This window comes from Typopeltis vanoorti, chromosome 5 (assembly GCF_054136105.1).
Source record: "Typopeltis vanoorti isolate ZY-2024b chromosome 5, IOZ_Tvanoo_1.0, whole genome shotgun sequence".
In the NCBI taxonomy this organism is placed as follows: domain Eukaryota; kingdom Metazoa; phylum Arthropoda; class Arachnida; order Uropygi; family Thelyphonidae; genus Typopeltis; species Typopeltis vanoorti.
In genome coordinates, this window is record NC_143553.1 from 136196400 (window position 1) to 136221870 (window position 25471).

Below are 25471 nucleotides of genomic sequence, written 5' to 3' on the forward strand. Positions count from 1 at the left end.
TAATGATTGCAGAAGAATTGTGTCCATAAAGTGTGGAAGTTGATAGCACATGCACAGATTTTGAATCTCTGTGGTGTCAAGTTGAAATTAACAGACTAGTATATCTGACAGGATGCTGTTTTAGGGAATACTGATTGTGAAATGTTTAGGCAAATTGGTTGGACATGTAAAAAGAAGGTGATCCTGATGGAAGACTTGAATTACAAGAATATAGAATGGAAGAAAGAGACTGTTAAGGAAACAAGGAGAGTGAGTTTGTTGAATTTCTGAGAGATAAATATCTTAAGCAACGTGTGTGTGAAGCAACTAGAGGATTTAATGTTTTAAATTTGGTGATAACTTCACAAGATGTAATTGTTAATGAGGTATTAACACTGCCATTGGTTGGTGAGAATGATCATGAAGTACTTGTTTAAGAAGTGGTGAAAAAACAAGAAAAGGTTACTGCCAAAAATGATATATTTGGAAGTATAAGGCAGGGAAGCTCTACAGTCAATTAGCATCAATAAGCAGCATGTGTGTGAAGCAACTAGTGGATTTAATGTTTTAAATTTGGTGATAACTTCACAAGATGTAGTTGTTAATGAGGTATTAACACTGCCATTGGTTGGTGAGAGTGATCATGAAGTACTTGTTTAAGAAGTGGTGAAAAAACAAGAAAAGGTTACTGCCAAAAATGATATATTTGGAAGTATAAGGCAGGGAAGTTCTGCAATCAATTAGCATCAATACATTAGGTAGATGAGCTGTGCAGAAAAGATGTTGACAGTGCATGGAAATTCATAAGGCAGTATCTGATACAAGCAATATATAACTGCATACCAAGGGTTAAGCAAGTAAATAAAGTAGGAGTAAAATGGATGAACAGTGAAATCAAGCAAATTGTGTTGGAAAAGAAAAGGCTATGGAGGAAGTACAAGACAGCTGGTGGTGATTGGATCCATGAAAAACACAAAGGCTAAGGTGACAAGCATGGTAAAGAAAGAAAAGGTGCAGTATAGTTCTGTATAGCTCAGTGGAAGTGACGCTTGCATCCTCTGTGCTAGGCCACTCAAAGATAGACTTTACAAGTCTAGTAGCTGACTGGAGTAACTTTTTCTAAGCCTTTCTTCAACCACTTTCCATTGACTAACTTGTAGAAAGGCTTATATGTTGGTTATACATGTTTACTAAATAACTTAAGGAATTCACAACGTACACCTGGGAAACGCCACCGCAGTACTCAACCAAACAGAGTACACAGGTAAGCTTAATGCTCTATTATTATATCAGGCTACTTACCTCCCTATTGAATACAATCCCACCAACTCACAAATTAGAAAACTCCATTAGGCTCCTTAAGAAGGTCACTTCTTGGCCTGTAGAAGTTACTAACAAATTAAAAACGTTTAACTCTATACCCCCCCCCTTGTATATATGGACTCCCAAAAATACATAAAGAAAATATGCCATTACGTCCCATAGTGGTTGCATTGATTCCCCCACATACAAATTAGCTAAACATTTGGCCAAAGCACTCACACACTATACTGGCAACACACCATCACACATAAAAAACTCAGCCCACTTCAAAGCCAGCATAGAAAACCTTACACTCCAACATACTGACATAATGGTCAGTTTTGACGTCTCCTCCTTATTCACAAATGTCCCACTCAAGGAAACCTTAGAGATAATTCAAGCTAACTTTCCTCCCAATATCTCAGTCCTATTTCAGTTCACAATGAACTCAGGCTATTTCGTTTGGCAGGGAAAATCTACAAACAAATAGAGGGGACAGCCATGGGTTCACCACTCTCCCCACCCTTGGCCAACTTCTTTATGGAGACTTTTGAAGAGAAAGCCTTAAACTCTGCCCCACAAAAACCAACCATATGGCTTTACTATGTTGATGATGTGCTCGCTATTTGGCTCTGATACACTCCGCTCCTTCTTAACAAACTTAAACAACCAATGCCCCAGAATCAAGTTCACCCTGGAAAAAGAGGAAAACAACAGCCTCCCTTTCCTAGACACACTAGTCACCTGCCAGCCTGATGGAACCTTGGTTTTCTCAGTTTATAGAAAACCTACCCATACAGGCAGATACATTCACCAACAATTCCCCCCCCCCTCACAGCAATATGGAGTTAAGTTACTATACATCAGGGTTAAATTAATCTGTTCAAATGACAATGCCCTAACTACTGAACTAAACCACATCCTCAACACTTTCTCAGCCAATGGTTCCCCCCACCAAAAAAAAAAATCCAAAAAATATTGAAACCAGTAAACCACAACCCCCTCCCTCCCTTCACAACAAGGATTACTCTAAATCGATCACCATTCCCTACATCCGAGGCACCTTGGAAAAAATTACTAAAATCTTAAAAAAACATGACTTGAACTCTTGTAACAGACCATATAGAAAATTGGTGTCCCTTATCTGCTGCAACAAAGACCAACCACTTCCCCTAGACCTACCAGGTCCCTTGCAGTTGTAAGCTGTCCTACTTTGGCCAAACAGGCAGGACAGCGAATATCAGAATTTCAGAACACAAGGACTGCATCCAGTTTCACCAGTATTGCCACTCTGGTCTTGCAGACCATACTCTGGATACACGCCACAGAATATGGTGGAAGAACGCCACAGTAATACACCATAGCAATTTCAAATTTGAAAGACTATTCATGAAATCTTCCTCAGCCCTAAGAAACATACCAAACCTCAACAAATTTGGTTGCATGAGACTGTCCCAAATTTGGGAGACACACATCAGGAGACCTTCAGCCCAATGGCCAAGAATAACTACATAGTCCACTAGGGGGCACCATCAGGACTTTTAGGAGAAACAATAACTTCCTCGCTTCGTCCTCATTTACTGTGTGTAGTGCCTGTGTGCACATGTCTTTATCTTAAGTTCCTTTGAAGAAGGCAACATGACGCCGAAATATTGGAAATATGTATTAAAGTTTAACTTAATTTATATTCTAGTGTATGTTGTGAATTTCTTAAGTTATTTAGTAAACATGACTAACTTGGCTCCCAAATTAGTCAATCTTTAGCATAGGTAAGGAGGTTTTTTCTCCAGAAACCTGGGTTTTTCATCCTGTAAACTCAAGAAAACTGACTGTAGAACCCAAATTATTTCAGACAGTAACATACCCTGTTAGAGATATGTTAGTTAAGTCAAGTTTGTTTCGTTGAGCTTGTAATTCCAAGTTGATAAGGAATTTTGCAGTGTAGACAAGTGGCATATTACACTCAAGGTCATCCTTTATACCGACTACGGATGTGGTTACGAAGCACGTATGTTAAATCTTGAGGATTCTTCTTATGGCATGTGGGAAGCATGTGAAATGGACTATCAGTGAGTGTTTTGAATGCATTCCGTTAAAGTTTTCAAAGAAAGATTAATTGGTATTTAGACATTGTATTATCTGGAAGACATCCTCCATTGAGCACTCCTCAGCTCCCTGAAGAAACCTATATAATAATTTTTGTACCACATTCCAAGCACCCTTTGATATCCTGGTGGTGTTTAGCTTTCTGAGTCAAGTCTGTTGGTTTGGGTGCCATCTCACATATCTGTTAGCTGATAATGGTGCATACAGTTTATTTCAGGTGAATGCAGTATATACAGGGTGTTCGGGATAAATTTGACATATTTATAATTAATTATATTTTTCCGTAAGTTACATGTATTAACACACACTTCTCTTCATTTAAAAGTTTGGACCCTTCTTCATTCATATACAAGATGTCAGAAAGGATGGATAGCTGGAACCCACCTGAATCATGGAAGAGAATAACTTGTATCATGATGATTCGTGCCCGCCATCAAAATAAGGATATTACGACTGCTGCCCAATGCTCCCTGAATACAGTAAAAACAATCAGGCATGAACTAGAGACTTGCAATGGTGACTATGAGGATGTAGCAAGAAGAAAGATCCCTAGCAGACGATCTGATTGCGTTCGTACAGCAGAATTCCTCGCAAATCTGCAGGAACAGGTGTTGAAGAACCCTGGCATTGGAATTCGGGCTTTGTTCGTGGAGTTGCTAACTGTAGTCAAGCCCTGGATAACAAGGGTAGCCAATGGTAGGCCGTATGTATGGCAGCAGGATTCGGCCCCTTGCCACACCTCTGGGAAAAGTCAAAAATGGTTGTCTGAAAATTTCTACGACTTCACCAGTCCAAATGTTTGGCCTCCAAACTCCCCAGACCTTAACCCCATGGATTATTTTGTATGGGGCGCAGTTGAAAAAGACACCAATCGCACTTCCAGTAATACAAAAGCCCAGTTAATGGATAAAATTAAAACAGTTTTTGCGGCCCTTCCCAGGGAGACTGTAGCATCAGCTTGTTCGAGGTTCCGAAGCAGAATTGAAGCTGTGATCGATGCTAATGGTGGTTATTTTGAGTAAATCTTGTTGATAGTATTGTAATTAACTCTGCCTGTAATGTTTTTTTGTCAATTCATTAAATTTAATAGATACAAAGAAGATTTTCTTTTTCCTTACGAAACTGTCAAATTTATCCCGAACACCCTGTATATACATTCAGTTGCACAATAACTTAAAAGTTTGAATTAGACATAAGATCTGTACAGATGTATATCTGAATCTTAGAAGTATATTGATTTGCCTAACATACCAGTATAGGCAAAGTGTGGTAGCACCACTACCGTCTTAACAGTATTGCAGGTCTCTGGGCAAAACAATGCACAATAGCCCCTATCCACCCACCTATGAGAATAAAAATGTAAACGGTCAATAAAATTAAGCGTATAGATTTATTGGTACTTTTAACAAAATCAATGTTTAAACATAAAAAACATGCCTTAAAGCGAGGATTAATCAACATGAACTTTTGCGAGATTTCTTTCCAGAAATTGATTTATAATTGATTTATAATTTATAATGTCAATAGTCTTCAGGATGTCATTTTCCATACACTTGAGTGAAAGCCAGTTCAAATGCTGCTGCTGCCCCCATTGTGCTGCGAAGCTTGATTCTTTGTAAGTTTCAATCTTGAAAATGAACGTTCCCCCGTACTGTTGGTCACCATCATGCACATAAACACTCAGAGTGCAATTTCAATATTGGGAAACGCAGATTTCAAGTTCTCCGAAATTATTTTTCTATACAATGCAGGGAGAGTCTCACAATTTTCATCAAGAACCATGCAGTGTTTGAGATGAGTATGAGGAAAGATTGAGAAGATGTAATTTGCAGAGTCTGGTGGACAGGAGGAAGAGGGGAGATATGATAGAGACCTACAAGTTGGTAAGAGGTTGTTATAAGATCAATGCTGGAGAGGTTCTACAGAAAATAGTGGGAGATTGGGGGAGAACCAGAGGTCATCCCTGGAAACTATATAAAGAGGATGTGAGTAGGGGAGTGAGAGGCAGGTTTTTTTCATGTGGAGTTGTGAATGATTGGAATGCCTTGCCTGAGAGTGTGGTGATTGCAAGGAGTTTGAATGTGTTCAAGGCACGGTATGATGAGGTGTGTGTGATAAAAGGACCTCCCACATGAGTCTTTGACTCCATGAGGTTTTGGGGTAATAATAATAATGCTTGCATTCATTTAGAGATCTCCATAATCAAGGTCTTTGTGATACACATTTGCCAGATGTTCACACTTTTTGTTTAGCTCATCAGAACCAATTGTTTTCAGTTGAGTGAAGAAGGAAAATAGATTTCCAATCCATGAATAAGCTGAACGTTTTGTCAGAGAGTCCAAAAGAGGGAGGAATGTTTCCATCTTGAACTTTTCACTTTTGTTCAGACGTATCTCTTCTTCTGATTCTTCATATCCAGTAATTATTATTATTAACTGAGACCTCCAGGGAGTCAAGGGCTCATCGAGGAGGCTATAAATCACCCAAACCAGCTATTATACCTTTCCTTAAATTCATTCTCACTAGATGCACTCACTATGGCAAAGGGCAAATTATGCCACTCACTCATGCCCTGTGGGAGAAAAACTCTTACCCCTTTCTTGACTGCAAATAAATTTAATTTCCATGGATGCCCCCATGTTCGCTCCCCACCTTCCATATAACAAAAAAATTTCATCAGTTGATCCTATAACTCCCTTCAAAAATTTATAGCCCTCTATCATACCATCCCTCTTTCTCCTGTTAACCAGAATCCACGTTCTCGCAATCTGCCCTCATAATCTAAATTCCATAATCTGGATATAATCTTTGTAATTTACACAGCTTTTTTATCTCCTTGGAACTCAGGAGACCAAATCTGCACACAATAATCCAGGTGTGGTCTTATCAAAGCCTTATAAAGAGGCAAAATAACTTCCTTTCCTTACATGTCAAAGTTGCTTCAACATTGCAATTATTCTCTAAGTTGTATTTGCAACTTTTGCTATGTGACCTTTGAACTTTAAATTCCTATCCACCAATACGCCAAGATCCCTTGCCTCTTCAGTTTCTTGCAGCATAACCCCGCTAATATAATATGCCTTTCAGCCATTTTCGTTTTGTAATATCAGTAGCATCCCTGATTGCCTTGCCTATCTTCGCATCATTAACAAACAATTATTATTATTTTTATTATTATGGTTCTGACACTATATCGGCCCACTACGAATCTAGTAATCAACTGTATTAATATTGTTAATGTCCCATAGCCAAGGACAGTAGCGCACTAAGGATTTAATTTTTGGGGAGCCCGAGTTGAGTAGACTATTTCAGAATACCCACTACGCATCGCATACGACCTATGACTGAGCATTTGCAATGATCGCTAATTCATAAGTAGTATAGAAATAGAAGGCATGACACAAAAAATGAATTTTAATTAGAAAAAGATTTTGGGGAAATTTTCTAGTGTCTTTTTTCTTTTTCTTTGGTTGGAAGGGCCCCTTACCCTCTGGCCCAGGATCTGTGACGTGAATCGCACACTCCTTTGCAGTTATAGATTTGTGTATTTCCTCTTGTGGAATGTCACCAGCAGCAGGAACAGGTAATGGTATGTCTGGAACTGGATGATTTGATGCAGGAGTGAATGTCGATTGTAATGCCGTATTTGGAGGAGCAGTACTAGTAGCTGACGTTGCACCTGGATTGGACCAAGGTGTTACCTTTGTAAGTTTGCTCATTTTCTCTTTCTTCTCTGCAGCTCTTTTCCTCTTCTGTGCTTCACTCATAAAAGTACGCATCATTTCTACTGAAATAGTTTAAAAAAGTTTGTTTATAGTATAGCATGAAAAGTATTTACTTATTGACGTACTGCGCGCCATCTCCAGTTCTCTTTCTTAGCTCAGTTTTCCAGCGAGTAATTTATACACTCTACAAAAGAGATCTGTCATGAACAATATCAATATGACAGCATGGGGGTTAGATGCTTTAAAACGATCCTGGGTAGCACCAGGACATTCTGTTTCGTTTTAAAACAGAAGGTAATCTGTTTTAGAAGGAAACATATCACAATGAAACACATCGGTAAGATAATCAGTATCAAAGACGTATTATAAATATGACTCAGAAAGCATTCGCCGAGAACATTGAACTAGCACATAATAATAGAACTATCCCTTCCGTTAGTGAACAGATGCATTAAGCCATTATTTGGAATAGTGTGCCCTCCCAGAATGACTCCGTTCACGTATCAATAAAAATAATTACTACTCATGCGATGGACAGTTAAATTCATCCATTCAATGCGAATCGATGAAGTGACATGAGAAATCGGCTCAGCTGCATGTCTGGAATCATTCGGAGTTGTAATATTTGACGATACTGGAAATTATGCTTATTTTGAAGTTCAAAATTGAACAGAATTTCTGAGAATAGAACCAAATAGTTCTTATATTGTGGATCGAATATGAGGGAGAGAAAGAATTTATATCAGAAGGATGGCAATTGTTTCCATTTAATTGGTCGTTAATCACTGAGAGAATCAATTTAAATGGATCATGCAATTGTTAATAATAATACTGACTGAAGAAAAGAGTGATTACGTAGATATAATGACACTTACTATTACTCAATCTGTAACACTAAAAGTTAGTAGTAGTTAAAGAAGGGAGATGGATGAAAGTCATATTGGAGGTGATCAAATGGGATATCTGCGAGTGGAGGCGGCCTGTTAAGCTGATTCACCAATCCCAGAAATATTAAGAACAAAAGAGAGGAACTTATAGCGTAAATCAATGCAAATTGCTTAGAAATTAATGAGTCATTGACTCCATGGAGGTCTAATAATAATAATAATAATAATAATAATAATAATAATAATAAGGATTTAGGTCTAGAGTGGCCTGTTCCAGCCTTAGAAGTCATCGTTGACTCTCTTGAGAGGATGTCCTGGTTTTCTTTTCCCTGATGGTTTGTAATTTAAGGCTTGTTTTGGTAATCTTTCTGTTTTCATTGTTTGAACGTGTTCCATCCATTTATGTTTATATTTTAAAACTTTTTGTTGGTACTGATTCCTGGTTTAATTCTTTCATAATTTCTTCGTTTGTTTTGTGATCGAATAGAGTATACTTTGCAGTTTTTCTCATAGATTTCATTTCAGCTTTGTTTGTCTTTTTGTTTTATTGTCCAGATTTCACTTCCAGCAACAATAATAATAAATTGCAGACACCAGTAGAACTATTCGACAGAACAGGAGATCGCAACCAGGTTGACAGAACACTGAGGATATCCTTTTCTTAATCAGAGATGGAAGAAGTATTATTGATCGCAACAGACAAAGCCTTGGAAAGTCTGTGACTTCAGGTGTCGTTGACTTAATGTAATGTTAATAATAATTTTTGTTGATGTGATTTAATCTCAAACTCAGACAAGTTTATGCCAGTGAGTCAAATTAGCCAGGGAGGCTAATTTGACTTTCTGGGAGTGAGGCTATATGGGCAGGTATGTAATTGAAATTTCATAAAGTAATTTTTATTTTATTTTTTAATATAATGAACACTCACAATGTTTATTGGTTGTACTCACTGCGAGCCCGGAGGTGATTTAATCTCAAACTCAGATCAAGTTTATACCAGTAAGGGAGAGTAATTGTCTTTCTGGGAGTGAGGCTATATGAATAGCTTTTTAAAGAGAATGTGGTACCAAGTTTGAATTGAATAATTGTTCAGTTAAGTTGTGCTGGGATAGCAAGCATTAGTTGAATTGTGTAGTGCTGAGTATAAGAAATATATATTGCAGATGCCAAAATTTCAGGTAAGTGAATCCAAATGATTTTCTTTTTCAACTGTTTTATTAACGGTATTATTTCTGTAAAAATTTCCATGTTATTTCTCTAAGTAAATATTATTTTATGTCTATTTAGCATATTTTTGTTTAGGAGTGCCCTTTTTATAAAAGGGGCATTCCTAAACAAAAATAGGCTAAATAGCCATAAAATAATGTTTTATTAACTGTGTTTTTACACTTTAACACTTAAAGTTAAAGAATTAGGATTTGAACCGATAGCTGGTAGAAATCTTATTTAGTTTGAATGTAGAACAGCTTCACCTTCTTTTTTTATATGCAAACAGCGGCCTATTTTTTTAATTAAACAATAATAATTCGAATTTTTATTCATAATAATAATAATAAGCTAACGCCTTTTTATTCCCTTGTAGGGAGTAGGCGAGGCTTTTAACTCTATCTAGCTTTTGGAGACTGAGTGGGCAGTTCGGTTTCTTTTATATATAAATTTAAATTGTAATTCTATTTTCATGGCATGGGCAAGTGGGTTTTTCCTTCCATAAACTCAAGAAAATTGATCTTAGTACCCACATTATTTCAGACAATAACATGTCCTGTTAGGGTTAGGAACCAAGAGATGGCAGCACTTGTTTGCTGGTCTCTTCATCAGTTGCCGCCTCTAATTAGTGATAGACATGGGCCGGCTATCTCTGATTCACTGGTGAAGATTGAACTACTCACTCAGTCTCCAAAAGTTAGATAGGGTATAAAGGCCTCACCTACTCCCTATTAGGGAATAAGAGGCGTTAGCTGATTTTTATTTATCCATTTTCATGAAATGGAATGTTATCATTTTGGAAATATCCAGAATTTTTGATTTATTTGAAGAGTTTATTATAATTTATAAGAATGTATTATATCAAGAAATTCTATTCCTAATTGCGCAAACCTGTACAATAAACTCCATCGTTGCCTACCGAAAAGAAAATATTAATGATATTTCACATTCCAATGAAACCAAAAATGTGAAAGGAAAAAAAAACAAAAAAAAAAAAAACGGGTTCATGGAAGATTTCAGGCAACCTTGAAGGTTCTAGAAATGGACTTTCATTTTAAATATAATTATTTTCCTATTTATACAATTTATTGTTAAAAAAGGCCAGTTGGTAACATTTTAAGTGCCATGGTTGTTAATTACATAGCCATAGTTTGGGATTTTATTTTATTTATTTATGTTATGGCCGACGTAACTATGGCTATTAGGCAATGTGTTTTTCTGGCCTGTTTGGGATGAAAAAAAAAAAAAAACCTGAGTTTCTTTAGGAAAATCATAGTTACCATCGCATGAGAACGGTTTATGGACCTTCACTTGAAAGGTCCTTTGTGGGATGGGGATTAGAACTACCCGGGTCTTTTCAACGAAAATGTATCGTCGTTACTAACAGAGCTACGTAGGCTCCATAGAAAAGGTGTCAGAGAATAAGGATATTATTAAGCATATTTCTTATTTGAATTGAATCAAATGTAAGAATATTATTCCAGGACTGGGTGGATTTGGGATTTATAAAGTGTAATGAGTTGCGCAGGTGAGTATCTGAATGAAAGAGGAAACAGCTGCTTTTAGAGGCTGAGAATGCTATTTTGTTATGGGTGTGTGTGTACCGGGAAAAGCTAAAAGTGGAAGCCAGTCTCAGAAGTGCAATGTGATCTTGATTATACTGTAATATAATATATATATATATATATAATATTATACTATACTATAATATGCTTATGTTTCAGTATTATCAAAAAGTAAAAATGACAAGACTATTCGTAATAATTTAAAAATGCCAAACACTAGGCTGCTCACTCAATCTCCTAAATCTTGAAAGTGCTAAAACGGCCTCACCTACTCCCTATAAATTGAATGAAAGAAGAAAGACATTGCAGATTGTTTTAATTTTTTTTTAAAGTAAACAGTACATTATAACAATTAACCTTGCTTCAAGACAAAGTGTACATAATAATTTGGGTGAACAGTTACTTCGCGGCATATTACAAACTTAATTTAATATCGTTAGGGTATTTGTACCAGGAACTCTGTAGGTTGGAATAACAAGCGTCAGAAAATTTATATTTTACTTTTTATCATCATCAAATTCCTGAAGAATTTGATATATATTATTATTATTATTATTACTGACACCTCTAAGGAGTCCGAAGACTCATCGCGGGAAAACACCTACAACTGTCTCAACTGATACAACTGTATTTATTATTGCATAATATATAATAAATAATATATACAATGTATTTCTTTTTATTTATTTAGGATATGGATCGAAACGACGCAAGTATGAGAAAGAAATTTTTCGCAGCACTTTTTAAAAATGATATCGTTGTTATAAATAAATTGTTAAAGGAAGGATTTAACCCTAACGTTATGATATTTGAAGAAACGGCGATATCTTTCGCTGTGCGAATGGGATTCACTGAAATTGGTAAGCATTATTCGTCAGTGTTGCAATTAAATAATTATTTCATTGCTTTCAAAGTTACGGTTTTCTTTAACGTGCAGTTACTTTTCAATAGATATTGTGCGGATCTTGGTCGAAGCTAGTGCAGATGTAAACAAAAGAAATCCTTATGATCAAAGCACTCCACTCATTTCTGCTTGTTGGATGAGTTCCTCTCCAACTTGTGTGAAGTATCTGATAGATCAAGGAGCAGACGTTAACCTTGAAGATAGTCATGGATGCAGTCCACTGTTAGCAGCCACAGCAAATAGTTCATCCAGACTGGATATAATAACTATGTTACTTGATGCCGGGGCAGAGGTAAGTAATTGGGCACAGTTCATTCAATATTCATTTCTGATAGTTTTCCTTCCTGATTATTTCAATACAAAATACTTATTTCTATTTATTTTTCTTGCAGATGGATTACAACGCTGGTAAAGAGTGTACCCCTCTACATCATGCAATAGCTGAAGTGTATAGGGACCAGAAAAGACGTAATCTTTTAACTCCATCTCCTGAGAAGATTGCAATTGTTAATATCCTATTACAAAGAGGTTGTAATGTGAATGCTTTCACATGTCGTGGGAACAGCGCCCTCTCTTTAGCTGTTGATCGAGGTCTAGACTCAATAGTGTGGAAATTAGTGCTAGCTAATTGTAACCTGCAGAACTGCAGAGGAACACCAGACTGTTATATGTTTAAACTAGCAAAATCGGGAAAAAGAAAATTGTTAGCTCTGTTTTTTGCTGCTGAACCAAGTATTAGTTGTCATCGTTGTTTGAAAGACTCAAGATCGTTACTGGAAATCCAGGACCTTGAGTTGAGAGACTGGCTTACAAAAAAACTCTCAACTGCACCAAGATTGTTTGATTTGTGTACAAAACCCATTAGGAAAATCTTGAAAAGAAGAAACGAACTCATTGACATCATTGAATGTCCAGAGACTCTCAAAAAGAGTTTAAAATTGGAAGAAATTGATTGTAAGTGATCTTCAGGTTTCAACTATTTTTGTTTGTTGGCACATAGATTTTAAATAAATATTACATTTGTAAAAAATTCTGCGATTTTGTATTTCTCCAATGAATAACACCTGTAAGTTATCGTGAAGAGAGAGAAATAATTTCTTAAAATAATCTGCATTCCGATTTTTAACCACCCAACATAGATAAAATATGCCAAATGTTATATTAACACAATGAATACTTCTTATCCATGTAATTATTGACGTGTAAACACATCAAGGCCAGTTTGGTAGTTAAATTAGTTTTGTCATCATTTATAACAAGAATTTGTTGTCAGTTTACATTATAATATAAGGATAGTTGACATACTTTGTTACAAAACCAAATTCCAGCACTGTAAAGAATCCTTCAATGGGAAATGGTTCATGGCTAACCAACTTCCATTGAGATTTTATTTGCTGGCTGCCATGTTTGAGATAGCAGCACAATCAGAAATCAAAGATGAAACGCGCTAGGTATCAACAACAGTGAAAACGCTGTGATGACAAAAGAAAGGCATATGACATAAATTGAACAAAGGGATGTAGAACTAGTTTAGCCAGATATTCGAAAAAGAAATGAATGTTTGGTTATGAAGCGAATGATGAACCTGTAACTAGTGCAAAAGATAATTTTAAAATACACTTTTTTGCGATATTAGACAATCTCTAATTGAAAGGTTTATGTTGTTAAAGGAGAAGAATGAAATATTTAAAATCATCCATAATGTCAACCCATTGAAACAATGGAAGGAGGAAGATATATTAAAACATTGCAAAGATTTACACTTGAAATTAAGCAAGATAAAATCCAAATGATCGTGATATGATAGCAATGTTCTGTTCGAGGAACTCAAAACTTTACAATGCTTCATATATAAAAAAAGATACACTAGTGGCCAAAATTGTGGAAACCTTTTGGAAAAAGTGTATTTTTGAGGATTGATGGCTCATAACACCACTTTTGTTTGGTGTAATACCATAAAATTATATATCAATGGAAAGATAATGTAATAAAGAATGTGTATTTAGAGAATCAGGTCTCATCTTGTTTTGGCAATGAGCCAATAAGGTCACAGTAGGATTCAGCTGTTGATGTCATGTATTGGAGCTGAGAGGAGAACATTTGTCAGTGTGTTATATGATGGCTATCAAGACGGTTGGTTTTTTTTTTTTTTTTGAGTTCTTTCATTTAGTGAGCTTGGAAACGTAATAAAATTAAAGAAATGGCGCAAAGAGTTGACTGGTCACCCAGAAAGCGATGTAAAATAGTACTATTAAGTGAACAAGGCTACAGTTATCAAGAAATTAGAAAAAAAAGTGGTGGAAACATAACCAAAGGAGGCATTTCTAAATTTTTGAAGAGGTATAAGGAGATTCAGACACTACAAAACCAGATTGGTAAAGTCAGGAAAAGGTGCACAACAGCAAGTGATGATAGAAGAATTGAGAGACTGTGCCTACATGATAGAAGAAGATCATCTGGGTGTATACAAAATGAAATGGCACAATACAATGTGAAGTTGAGTGCAAGGACTGTTCGGCATAGACTGCAGGAATTTAGTCTAAATGCTAGAATTCCACGAAAAAAAGCCAGTTTTGTCTCTCAAACACAAGTTGAAAAGATTAAACTGGGCTAAAACCCATGTTAATGGAACACTGGGACAGTGTTATTTGGAGTGATGAGACCAAAATCTCCCTGTTTGGTAGTGATGGCATGAAATACGTAAGGAGAAGATTTGCATCCTGATCATTATACCTATTGTGAAACGCCTACTTAGTGTTATGGTCTGGGGTTGTATGACATCAAAAGGTCTGGGCAGAATTTGCGTGATTAATGGAAATATAAATGTCCAAAAATACATAAATGAAATACTTGAGCCCAAACTGAAACCTTCCGCAAGTGATCTTTTCCACGATGATGAAGCATTTATATTTCAACAGGATTTAGCTCCATGTCATGTTGCTGCTGTGTGCAAACAGTGGTTTCAAGATAATCATATTCTACTGCTGGAATGGCCTGGGAATAACCCACACCTTAACCCAATCGAAAATCTATGGAGCCGACTAAAGAAACTTGTTAGTCAGAAGCAATCCAGCAATAAAACCCAATTAATAGAAGCAATATTCAATCTTGGTTTCACATTATAACAGCTGCAGAACTAAAAAACTTGGTTCACTCCATGGGAAGGCATTGTAAGGCCGTAATTAAAGTTAAAAGTTACCCAACTAAGTATTAATTGACATCGTGAGAGTTTTTGTATATCTCATTTTTTCTGTGTTTCAATTTTCTTCTTTATAACTGCTGTTCTAACAAAAAAAATCCTTCATAAAAGTTATTGCATTACATTCTTGATTAAATTATCTTTCCATTGATATATAATTTTATGGTATTACTCCAAAAAAAGTGGCGTTGTGAGCCATCAAACCTCAGAAATACACTTTTTCCTAAAGGTTTCCACAATTTTGGCCACTAGTGTATATCCCCTCACAATTTGTTGAACTTAATACGTAAGAATAATTTACATGATACGTTTCCGAATATTTCAATTGTTTTAAGAATTTATCTAATACTACCAGTATCAGTGGCCTCGGGAGAAAAAAGTTTCTCAAAATAATTAAAAATTATTTACGATCAACCATAACTTAAGAACAATTAACAGATTTGTGTATAATATCTATAGAAAACGTTATTATGGATAGTTTAGACTTGGGTGAATTAATTACGAATTTTGTGGCATTAAAAGCACAAAGGATACTTTTTTTATATATATAAGGTAGATGATGTGATTGTATTTATAAACTTATGTATATATGATCCAAAATTATTTTCTTATATATATAATTATATACATTACTTTTCATATGTGATTTCCTTGTTTACTTTGTGTGATTACTCTTGTAAAAAAAAAAGTGTCATTTTTAATTACTTTCGTTGACTTTCAAGGGGACGGTTTTTTAAAGTTTTCACTCGGCCCTGCTCTGTGAATATTCCAATAAACCTTTGCATTTCCTTTTTTCCCGAATGCCACCTCCTATATTACTCATATCTCTACTTTATCAGTTTCTTGCAGTGGAGTCACTTTTATATAATTTATGCCTGCAATGTGTTTAGTCTAGAATGCATTTAGCATATATTTTAATTCTTCTCCCTCTCTGTAATATTTATATATGTTAAAGATACCAAGAAATTTTTTGGTATCTTTAACAAAATTAAAAAACGTTCTATACACACACACATATATAATTTTTCGTAGCTGTTATCCCATAAATATTTTAAAAAATGGTAATAAATTCTTCAGATTTTTAAAGTCTTTTCTGAACTTTTTTTCCTTTCGATGAGATGATAAGTGGCCTTTCCGATAACTTCTACCGCCACATGGAAGTAACCGATTAATAATAATCGGTTACTTCCATGATAACAAATTTAATTATGTTGAGAGTTTATTTTTCTCTTGGTTAGACTATAATAAATTTAGTTTAATCCTTTATCCAAGTGTGAGCAAACAAAGTTTGCACCTGAAAGTATCTTTAGGACTGGGGTAAGGTAGTACAACACCTGCAAACTCGTTGCAAAGGTGGAGAAAGTACTCATCACTCCTGTCTCAGTATCTCCCATAATGCAAAGCACATCTCCTTGCGGATATGTGTAATGCTATGCATTAAGGCGCCATTACAGAGAACTGTAGATGCGTTGTTATTTTCTCAAAGCAAGTGATGGCAACACTGCAACAAACATAGAATTGTGCGCATGTGCATTGACATTTTGGCGTGTGCCCTGATATTGGCTCAGCTTTAAATAGCAAGGAACGGTTTTTTTTTTTTTTTTTTTTTTTTTTTTTTTTTTTGGAATTGGAATGAAGATGGCGGCTCGCGTGGTAGTGTTTAGTGTCGTGTATTATTGATGATGAATTGTGAATTTGACGGTTATGATTTAGTGATTTATGCGTATTCATCAGTAATTTCAGTTAATTGCTTACTGCCATAAACAGGCACTTTATTTATTTTCCATCCAGGTAAGTCAATTGAAGTTATAAGGGCGATACGCTAGGCCTACTGCCGTTAGTATCGCCATTGCTGTATTTTATATCGCGACATCTTATTGCTGGTAGACACCTTAGGGTGTCTACGGGATTTGCTAGTGGACCCTCAAAAGTCCACAGGATTACTTTTACCTGCTCGGAACACCAGAGCAATCTCTACTCTTTCTCCATCCTTGACTTAACACATTTCCAAATATTGTCATGGCAAAACTTCTTAATGAGGCCAAATTCGAAGAAGTTTATTTTGAATTCCTCAGACTGGGAAAGCTGCTGAGTGAAAATTGGCTGGGAAAGGTTAAACTGTATGACACGTTTCCCCCCGAATGTGTCTCAGACGCTGTCGCTGAAGATCATTTAGAGTCGATGCCTTCTACTCCTCCAGACTTTGCAGAAGTGCGTGCTCACAAAGTCGTCGCTGAAGATCATTTAGAGTCGATGCCTTCTACACCTTCAGACTTTGTAGAAGTGCGTGCTCGCAAAAAGCGAAGAACAACAGAAGAACCGCACAATGACAACACTGTAATGGAACAGGATTCTCAGGGTTCGGACGCCGCTACCTCTCCCAAAGAAAAGGTGCCTCCGGTCATCCTTAGAGAAAAACAAAAGTGGGCAGCTTTACGATCCACAATGTCCAATCTGCATATTGGCTTCATTAAGGCCAAAAACATGGATGAAGGCATAAAGATTCAGCCAGCAACAGTGACAGACTACAGAAGGTTGACCAAGGAACTGGACAACAGAGGCATCCAGTATCATACCTTTGCGCTCAGTTCAGAAAAAAATTTAAAAGTAGTCCTTCGTGGTGTCTGTGAAGACATTGACACAGCAGAAATCGCTGCTGACCTAAATTCTCAGGATCTGCCACCAGTCAAAGTGAGCAGAATGTACAAAGCAGACAAAACTCCCATGCCATTAGTCCTTGTTGAGATTCACAAAATATATAAGGATATCTACAACTTAAAAACAGTCTGTGGTCTCATCGTCACACCGGAACCACTCCGTAAAAGATCATCTTCTGGGCAGTGCCACAGGTGCCAAAAGTTTGGCCATGCCCAGAATCTATGCCGAGCAGAATATAGATGTTTAAAATGTGGAGACAGCCACCCAACCAATACCTGCACTAAGCCAAGGACCACCTCGGCCAAATGTGCCAACTGCAGTGGCCCTCATCCGGCGAACTACAAAGGATGCACTCAACACCCAAAGAACAGACGGATGGAGGCAATCAATCAGCCCTCCTCCTACAGTACAAGAACACCAGCGGCCCAGACATCAAAACCGGAGACTCATCGACCACAGTCGGAGACCTCCAACCAAAAGCAAACAAGAAGTTATGCCGATGTGACCCGTACAACTAGGCCAATTCCAGAACAAAATCAACCAAGAGCACCTAAAAACCTAACAGCTATTATCACGGCCTCACTAGCAAACATGCTACAAAATTTTAGCCTATCAAACCCTACTGAAACCTCCACTAAAAGATTTCTTCGTGAAACACAGGTCATCCTCACAGCTCTCATAAATGAATAGTAACAAACTCATTCCAGCATCTCTTCAAATAGTTGCTTGGAACGCAAATGGCCTCAAAAACAAAATCCTGGAACTCCATGCCTTCACATCTAGGTATCAGCCAGATGTTATTCTAATCAGCGAAACTCATCTAAGACCCTCAGACAACCCTACAATAAGGGGCTATCACCTATACAGAAATGACAGACTACTCTACAGAGGTGGTGGCACTGCCATCTTCATTAAAAACTACATTAAGCACCACTCTGTGAGCATTCCTTCAACCACTAACCTTGAGATCACAGGAGTGGAAGTAGTCACCAGCTCCACTGGCAAACTGAAAATCTACTCAGCTTACAATCCTCCCCAAAAATCTCTACTTCACTCTGATCTAAATGCCATCTTAGGCATCAGAGGGCCCACCATTATTGCCGGGGATCTGAATTCCAAGCACCCTGCCTGGAATTGTTCAACCACAAACAAGAATGGTTGCATCCTTTTCAATTACTTAGGATCAAGCAACGCTGTTGTGGCAGGCCCCACCGAACCAACTCATCTCAGTACGTTCGGCACTGCTGATATCCTGGATATAGCTATCCTGCAGGATATTAAACTTCAGTACAGTATCATTTCTATGGATGAACTATCATCCGATCACAATCCAATACTGCTGCAGCTGGGAAATCAGGAATTCCTGTGTCCTCCTTCTCACTCCTACATTGTATGGGAAAGACTGTCAGCCGCACTCAAGGATCATATTGGACCTGTTCCTCACATACACACAAAAGAAGAAGTAGAAACTGCAGTTACAAATCTCACACAACAAATTAATTCTGCTATAAAGGTAGCTTCCTCCTACAAATCTGCCCGCAAGCCAGATCGTTTGCCTGAAGACATCATGAACTTAATCAGAGATAAAAACAGAGCTCGAAAGAGATTCCGTAACACGTGTGCACCACAAGACAAAACAAATCTAAACAGATTAAATGGGGCAGTAAGAGATGCACTGAAAGCTCACAGAGACCATGTATGGGATGAAAAGTTATCCTCCATTTCACCTAGTGATCACTCCATCTGGGGACTACTGAAAAATACCAAAAACAAAGGCAGATCCCTTCCCCCAATATTAACTGATCAGGGCCTTGCTCACACAGATGTGGACAAAGCAGAGGTTATAGCGCACAGCTTGGAAGAGCAATGCAGGCCTTCGTATGGAAACCTTGACTTTGACCACATACATAAGATTCACAGCAAGGTCAGACACTCACTCAAACTTCCTATCACCAGCACTGACCATATTGCATCAACATCACCTGCTGAGATATATGACATTATTAAAAATTTAAAGAACAAAAAAGCTCCTGGACCAGACGGCATTACTAATCGTGTGATTAAACTTCTGCCCCGGAGGGCAGTAGTGTACCTGACCAGTATAATAAATGCAATTTTAAGATTTCACTATTTTCCTTCCACCTGGAAACTGGCTGACGTAATTCCCATACATAAGCCAGGCAAAGACTCACACCTACCCCAAAATTATCGTCCAATCAGTCTCATCTCAAATCTGGGTAAGGTTGCAGAGAAGGTCATCCTCTCACGACTTCAAACCTCAATAAATGACCTAAACATCCTTCCAAAAGAACAGTTTGGTTTTAGGCAACACCATAGTACTACCCAGCAAATCCACAGAATTGTTGAATACATCACAACCAGCTACAACTGGCGCCAGTGCACAGGCGCTGTTTTCCTAGACTTATCCAAAGCATTTGACAAAATCTGGCATTTTGGACTCCTGCACAAGCTTATCTCAGCCGGCATCTCACCTAAAATGGTTCATTTAATCCACTCATATCTTCAAAATAGATCAATGCAAGTAAAAATCAACGGTTCTACATCCTCCCAGCGCCACATCTTTGCTGGAGTGCCGCAGGGATCTCTGCTGGCTCCATTGCTGTTCTCTGTATACATGTCAGACATCCCACACAATCCGATGACTTCCATTTTGGCCCTATATGCAGACGATACGGCAATACTAACCAGATCTCTCAGACCCCTTTTCATTACCAGAAAGCTTCAAGAAAACATTCTAAAGCTGGAGGGTTGGTTCTCTAAATGGAGATTGGAAGTCAACCCCCAGAAAAGCTCAGCCGTTCTTTTCTCAAAAAGGCCAATGTCTCCTGTAGGAGATTTGTTACTATTCAATATTAAAATTCCCTGGCAGTCAGAAACAAATTACCTGGGTGTAATTCTCGACAAAAAGCTATCTTTCAATCAACACACCAAGTCTGCATGCACAAAGGCATCTAAAGCCATAGCACAGATCTATCCGCTAATTAATAGAAATAGCAAGCTCAGCAACAGAATCAAATTGCAGCTATACCAGTTGACGATTCGTCCTATAATCACCTATGCCTCTCCGGCCTGGAGCCACACCTCTAATGCTAACATCATCAAAATACAGCGAGTGCAGAACAAGTGCCTGAGAATGATTTTGAATGCCCCGTGGTATGTTAGAAACACTCAACTCCACAGAGACACAAATATTCCCTATATCTTCTCTTTTCTACGATCCTTAGCCACCAAGTTTTTCCTAAAGACGTCCACACATCCCAACGATTTGGTTCAACAAGCTACAGCATACGATCCAACGGACATATTCAAATACAGAAGACCAAAAGCTATATTGGCCTCCTTTAGTGATGCATAATCTCCATGCTCAATCAGGGCGAGCATTCTGCTCATAAATTTTACCTTCACTGCAACCACAACAGATAGCGGGGAATATGAAAAGCATCTTGCTTCACCCCTAAAGACATAAATGTCAATTGTCAATTGGCCCACGCCATTTTGTATCTATAATAGTAAGTAAAAAACCATTTGAAGGCAACTTAAAGTGGCTTAATGAAATTATCCAGCCTAACAATTGGATTTACTATTTGTTTACTTATACTTAGTAAAGTGTGTGCATAGTAAACCTTACCACGCACACACTTGGAAAGTTAGAATTATTTTGTAAGACTGGCATATGTGATGGATGCGCATACTAAACTTTCACCCTCAGTCATAAGTGTCCCGTATTTTTTCCCAATGTATCTGGGATCCCTAGTCTTGATATGATGTTTAGGGCCTCCCTCGATGAGTCTAAGGACTCCTTGGAGTTGCCCGTAATAATAATAATAATAATATTACCTGTGAATATAAAATTAGCACGAAAGCAGTATTTTTTTAAAGGATAAATAAATAAAATCAAGGCGAAAGATATATAATTTCCCTTGTCTATAATTATTATTCCTAAAAGTGTTTATTTAATAGAAGGTATATTATACATACATTAAAACAATATTACTTTTAAGAAGTGTAAAAGGATAGCCAATTTTCTTTTGTTTTTATTTTTAAATTCGATGTTTCTTGGGACTTGTACGCGATTGTGAACCAGGATGTGATTTAGTTTACTTCGGAAGCAATTTGTCTTTTGGGAACGAGGCTGCGTCGTATGTCTTTTTTTTTTGGCTGTGATGCGGGAAGTATAGCATGAATGTAATAGTTACTCGTGCCAAGTATACAAAGCATAGAAATTTGTGTTAGAATGTTTCAAATTACTGAATGCTAATATCAAGTAATACAAAGTAAATCAAACGAAGTCATGTATCCCTTTCAGATTGACCAAATAAAAAGACTCCAAGATGAGGAACGCATGCTACTCGAAAGTTATCAGGAAAAAATGCCCCCAATTCTCTATGTAAATCTTTTTTACAAGTATTTGTTAAAATAAACAATGTATTTTATTAGATTATTTATGTTTTGAGGTGAGATTTTTCGCTAGAGTTGATAATTATTTCATAAGTTTTGCTAACACATATAGGATATTCGTCAGTGCTTAGCGCGGAAGAATACACTGACAAAGCCAGTAACAATACCACGTTTCTCTGGAGTGGTATCTACGACCGTTTTCTGTACTGTCATGTTTACGATATTTTTTAAGCTTTTAGATTATTATTATTATTATTGCAAACACCTCCTAAATTGAAGGTTTTTGATAATTTATTCTTGCTTTTATATGTAAATTCCATTTTATTGAAAGAAAATTCGTTAAGTTTTTTTTTTCTTCCTTTATACACAAATTATAAGAAACAAAAATGTGTTCAGTATTTGAATTTAAAAATATCTCTTATGACAGATTTCTTAACTAGAGAAATTGGTGTGAAGTGATTTTTATGAACATCGTTATTTTGAGGTGCTTATACAATTTGTTGTTGCCGATATCGGTACTAGGTTTTTCAGCCATGTCTGATCAACGTCCGAGGCGATGTACTGTCAAGAGTTCGTAGCTAAGCTACTGTTTCTCGGTAGCTTGTCTGAGTTCACTGGGTTACTTATTTAGGTTTGGGGAAGGATGACGCCTTACCTAGTTTTGACGTCTAAAAGGCGTTCGTTAGCTTGCTTTCATATGTATGATTCTCTTGGTACTTGCCCACTGCAGTTTGTTTGTTTTCGTATTTCAAAACCTTTGTCCATAACTTAACAATTTCTTCGTTTATTTGTAAAAAAAATGTGTTTAGAATTGGCGTAAAATCTTCTATATTTTAATTAATATATTAAAATTATTAAAATAAAATAATAAATATAATATGATAAATAAAATAATATAAATAAAAATTAAAATAAAAAAATATAAATAAAAATTAAAATAAAAAAATATAAATAAAAATTAAAATAAAAAAATATAAATAAAAATTAAAATAAAAAAATATAAATAAAAATTAAAATAAAAAAATATAAAATTAAATTTAATAGTAAATTAGATTTTATAGATTTTCTTGTAATCTTCTAACACGGTTTTGAACCACTGGTTTCTAAACCGTGTTACAGTATTTTTAACACAGATTGTAACGTATATATTTTGATAATCAATTTTATTTTCCTAACTGAATGCACGCCCTGTCACGGTGAAAGATGACGATGAGAGAAATAAATTTTTCTCAGTGTTGTATAAAAGTGATACCAATGATTTAAGGGAAATGTTGAAAACCAAATATACTCCCGATGCTGAGACAATGGGAGAAGCTTTAACTTTTGCTGTGGAAATGGACCCCTTTGATATTGGTAAGTGATATTTCTTGAGTGCGTTTTTTTTTTTCTCTCTCTTCACTTCCAATTTTTGGGATATTTTAAATTATGTAAATCAATTTTTAGAAATATTTATATTGGTTACTGTGGTAGTGTAACCAATATAAATATTTCCCTTTGATATTGGTAAGTGATATTTGAGTACGTTTTTTTTTTTCTCTCTCTCGTCACTTCCAATTTTTGGGATATTTTAAATTATGTAAATCAATTTTTAGAAATATTTATATTGGTTACTGTGGTAGTGTAGTTTTTTATTTAGTGTGCCAGAACGGGAGGCTGAATTTAGAAGTGCACGATTGACATGTTTGTAGTCTCATTTGGCATCGAATTGGGTCTATTTTTTTATTATAAATTATTTCTAATTTTTGTATTTTATAAATCAATAAGAATTCAAAAATCAATTTTGGGTTTTAGACACATTTTAGATTTTGTTCGGTGTACTCTACCACTAATGATTTTTATAAAATAAATCCAACAGAAATTGTGCACATCTTGGTCGAATTTGGTGCTGATGTAAACCAAAGAAATCCTCTCGATGATAGCACTGCACTGATTTGTGCCTGTCAAGTGAGTTCTTCTCCAGCTTGTGTGAGGTATCTGCTTGACCATGGTGCAGATGTTAATGCAAAAGATGATGAGGATTGTAGTCCCTTGTTAGCAGCGACATCGAGTCGTTCTTCTAAACTAGACATCGTCAGGATGTTACTTGATGCAGGGGCAGAGGTAGGCATGCAGAGAATTATTTAATAATTATTTTCTGCTAGTTTCTTCTCTCTATGGTTCCAATACAATATATTGACTTCTTTCTATCCCATTTATTGCAGGTAGATTACGAAGGCGAATTACGGTATACCTGCCTGCATAGTGCTCTGATTGAGGCGTACTTCAGCCAGCTCAATCACAGCCACGTACGTCCATCTCGCGATAAGATTGCAATTATTGATCTCCTAATACAAAACGGTTGTAATGTGAATGCTTTAACCAGCAATAACGATACCGCCTTCTGCATAGCTGTTGAACGAGAGCTGGATGTGGTGGTGAAGAAATTAGTACTAGCCGATTGTGATCTGGAGGAATGCAGAGGAATATCTCGCTGTCCTGTGATGACATTAGCAAAAAGAAGCAAACGCAAATTGTTCGAATTGATCTGGTCTGCCGAAGCAGGTTTGAGAAGCCATCGCTGTTTGAGACATCGTAGAACGTACTTCGTTATCCAAGATGCAGCAATGAGAAAATGGCTTAAGAAAAAACTCGGCACTCCACCTCCACTGTTTAATATGTGCCGAAAAATTATTAGAACAACCCTGCGAGGAAAAATTGACACTGTAAAGTGGCCCGAAAGTGTCAAAAAGCTGTTAAAAATAAACGCCGATGAATGCAACGAATTCTGAGAATCCTTAAATTTATGATTATTTTTTTCATTATCTTAAGTATTAGCTAAAATAAAACTACGTTTGTCTTGTTAAACAATGTTTTTATTATTTTTTGGTATTTTTCTTTAATTATAATTGCTTATGAAGATCAAAATATAGAATATCGGATTTATTTTGTCAGTAATTTTCATGTTATATATGCCAAGTAACTTTTTAACTAATTACCTTTTGTAATTAAATTCTCCAATTTGAGGCCATTAATGGTAAATAATATTGTACTTACTTGTGTGCCAGAATGATATAAGTTAAAATTAGTATCCTTATTAACTTTGCTGGTCGATATGAATGGATAAATGTCTAAACATATCACTGGAAATATAACTACAGATGATATGTGATGAAATGTATGCTTTGAAGTAGTATTGCAAATATATGCATTGTATTTGTAGCATTCCTAAATAAAAAGGGAAAAAAAAATTGAATTGTTTCTATAACTTTTTTTATGGCGTGTTTATTATGCACAATTCACAGACATAACACATGATCTGATGCAACTACTAACAGCCAGCCGATTTTAAAATGGTTACGAAACTCATATTATTTGAAACAGGAGTAAAAACAGTTGATGAGCCAGCCGAATTATAAAAATATGTTGACTCAAGATGGCCTAGCATACCAGATACAATAACAATGAGATATTCGTATTCGTGAGATGAATTTCGTTGCCCAGTATCAGAACCGCCATCACTGGAAAACTGAAGTGGCTGGAAA

At 36.3% G+C, this 25471-nt stretch overlaps 1 protein-coding gene across 2 annotated transcripts; it reads left to right on the forward strand.

Annotated features, from left to right (window-relative positions):
- The first annotated feature begins 21723 nt into the window (after positions 1 to 21723).
- LOC150106847 (uncharacterized) lies at positions 21724 to 25159 on the forward strand. Of its 2 annotated transcripts, none has more exons than XM_090392765.1 (4): positions 21724 to 21939; positions 23129 to 23303; positions 23806 to 24050; positions 24152 to 25159. In XM_090392765.1, exons 1-4 carry the CDS (start codon positions 21844 to 21846, stop codon positions 24716 to 24718), a joined length of 1083 nt encoding a protein of 360 aa, XP_090248891.1. In that variant the 5' UTR covers positions 21724 to 21843; the 3' UTR covers positions 24719 to 25159. The 2 variants fall into 2 exon arrangements, with proteins under 2 accessions (XP_090248891.1, XP_090248892.1); XM_090392766.1 differs by having other exon boundaries at positions 21834 to 21939; positions 23154 to 23303.
- Positions 25160 to 25471: the final 312 nt, after the last annotated feature.

Coding starts and splice junctions, on each gene's coding strand:
- LOC150106847 (XM_090392765.1), top strand. CDS start 21,844: ATGTATCCCTTTCAGATTGACCAAATAAAAAGACTCCAAGATGAGGAA. Junction 21,940..23,128: donor AAATGCCCCCAATTCTCTAT/GTAAATCTTTTT, acceptor TTTTCCTAACTG/AATGCACGCCCTGTCACGGT. Junction 23,304..23,805: donor AATGGACCCCTTTGATATTG/GTAAGTGATATT, acceptor TAAATCCAACAG/AAATTGTGCACATCTTGGTC.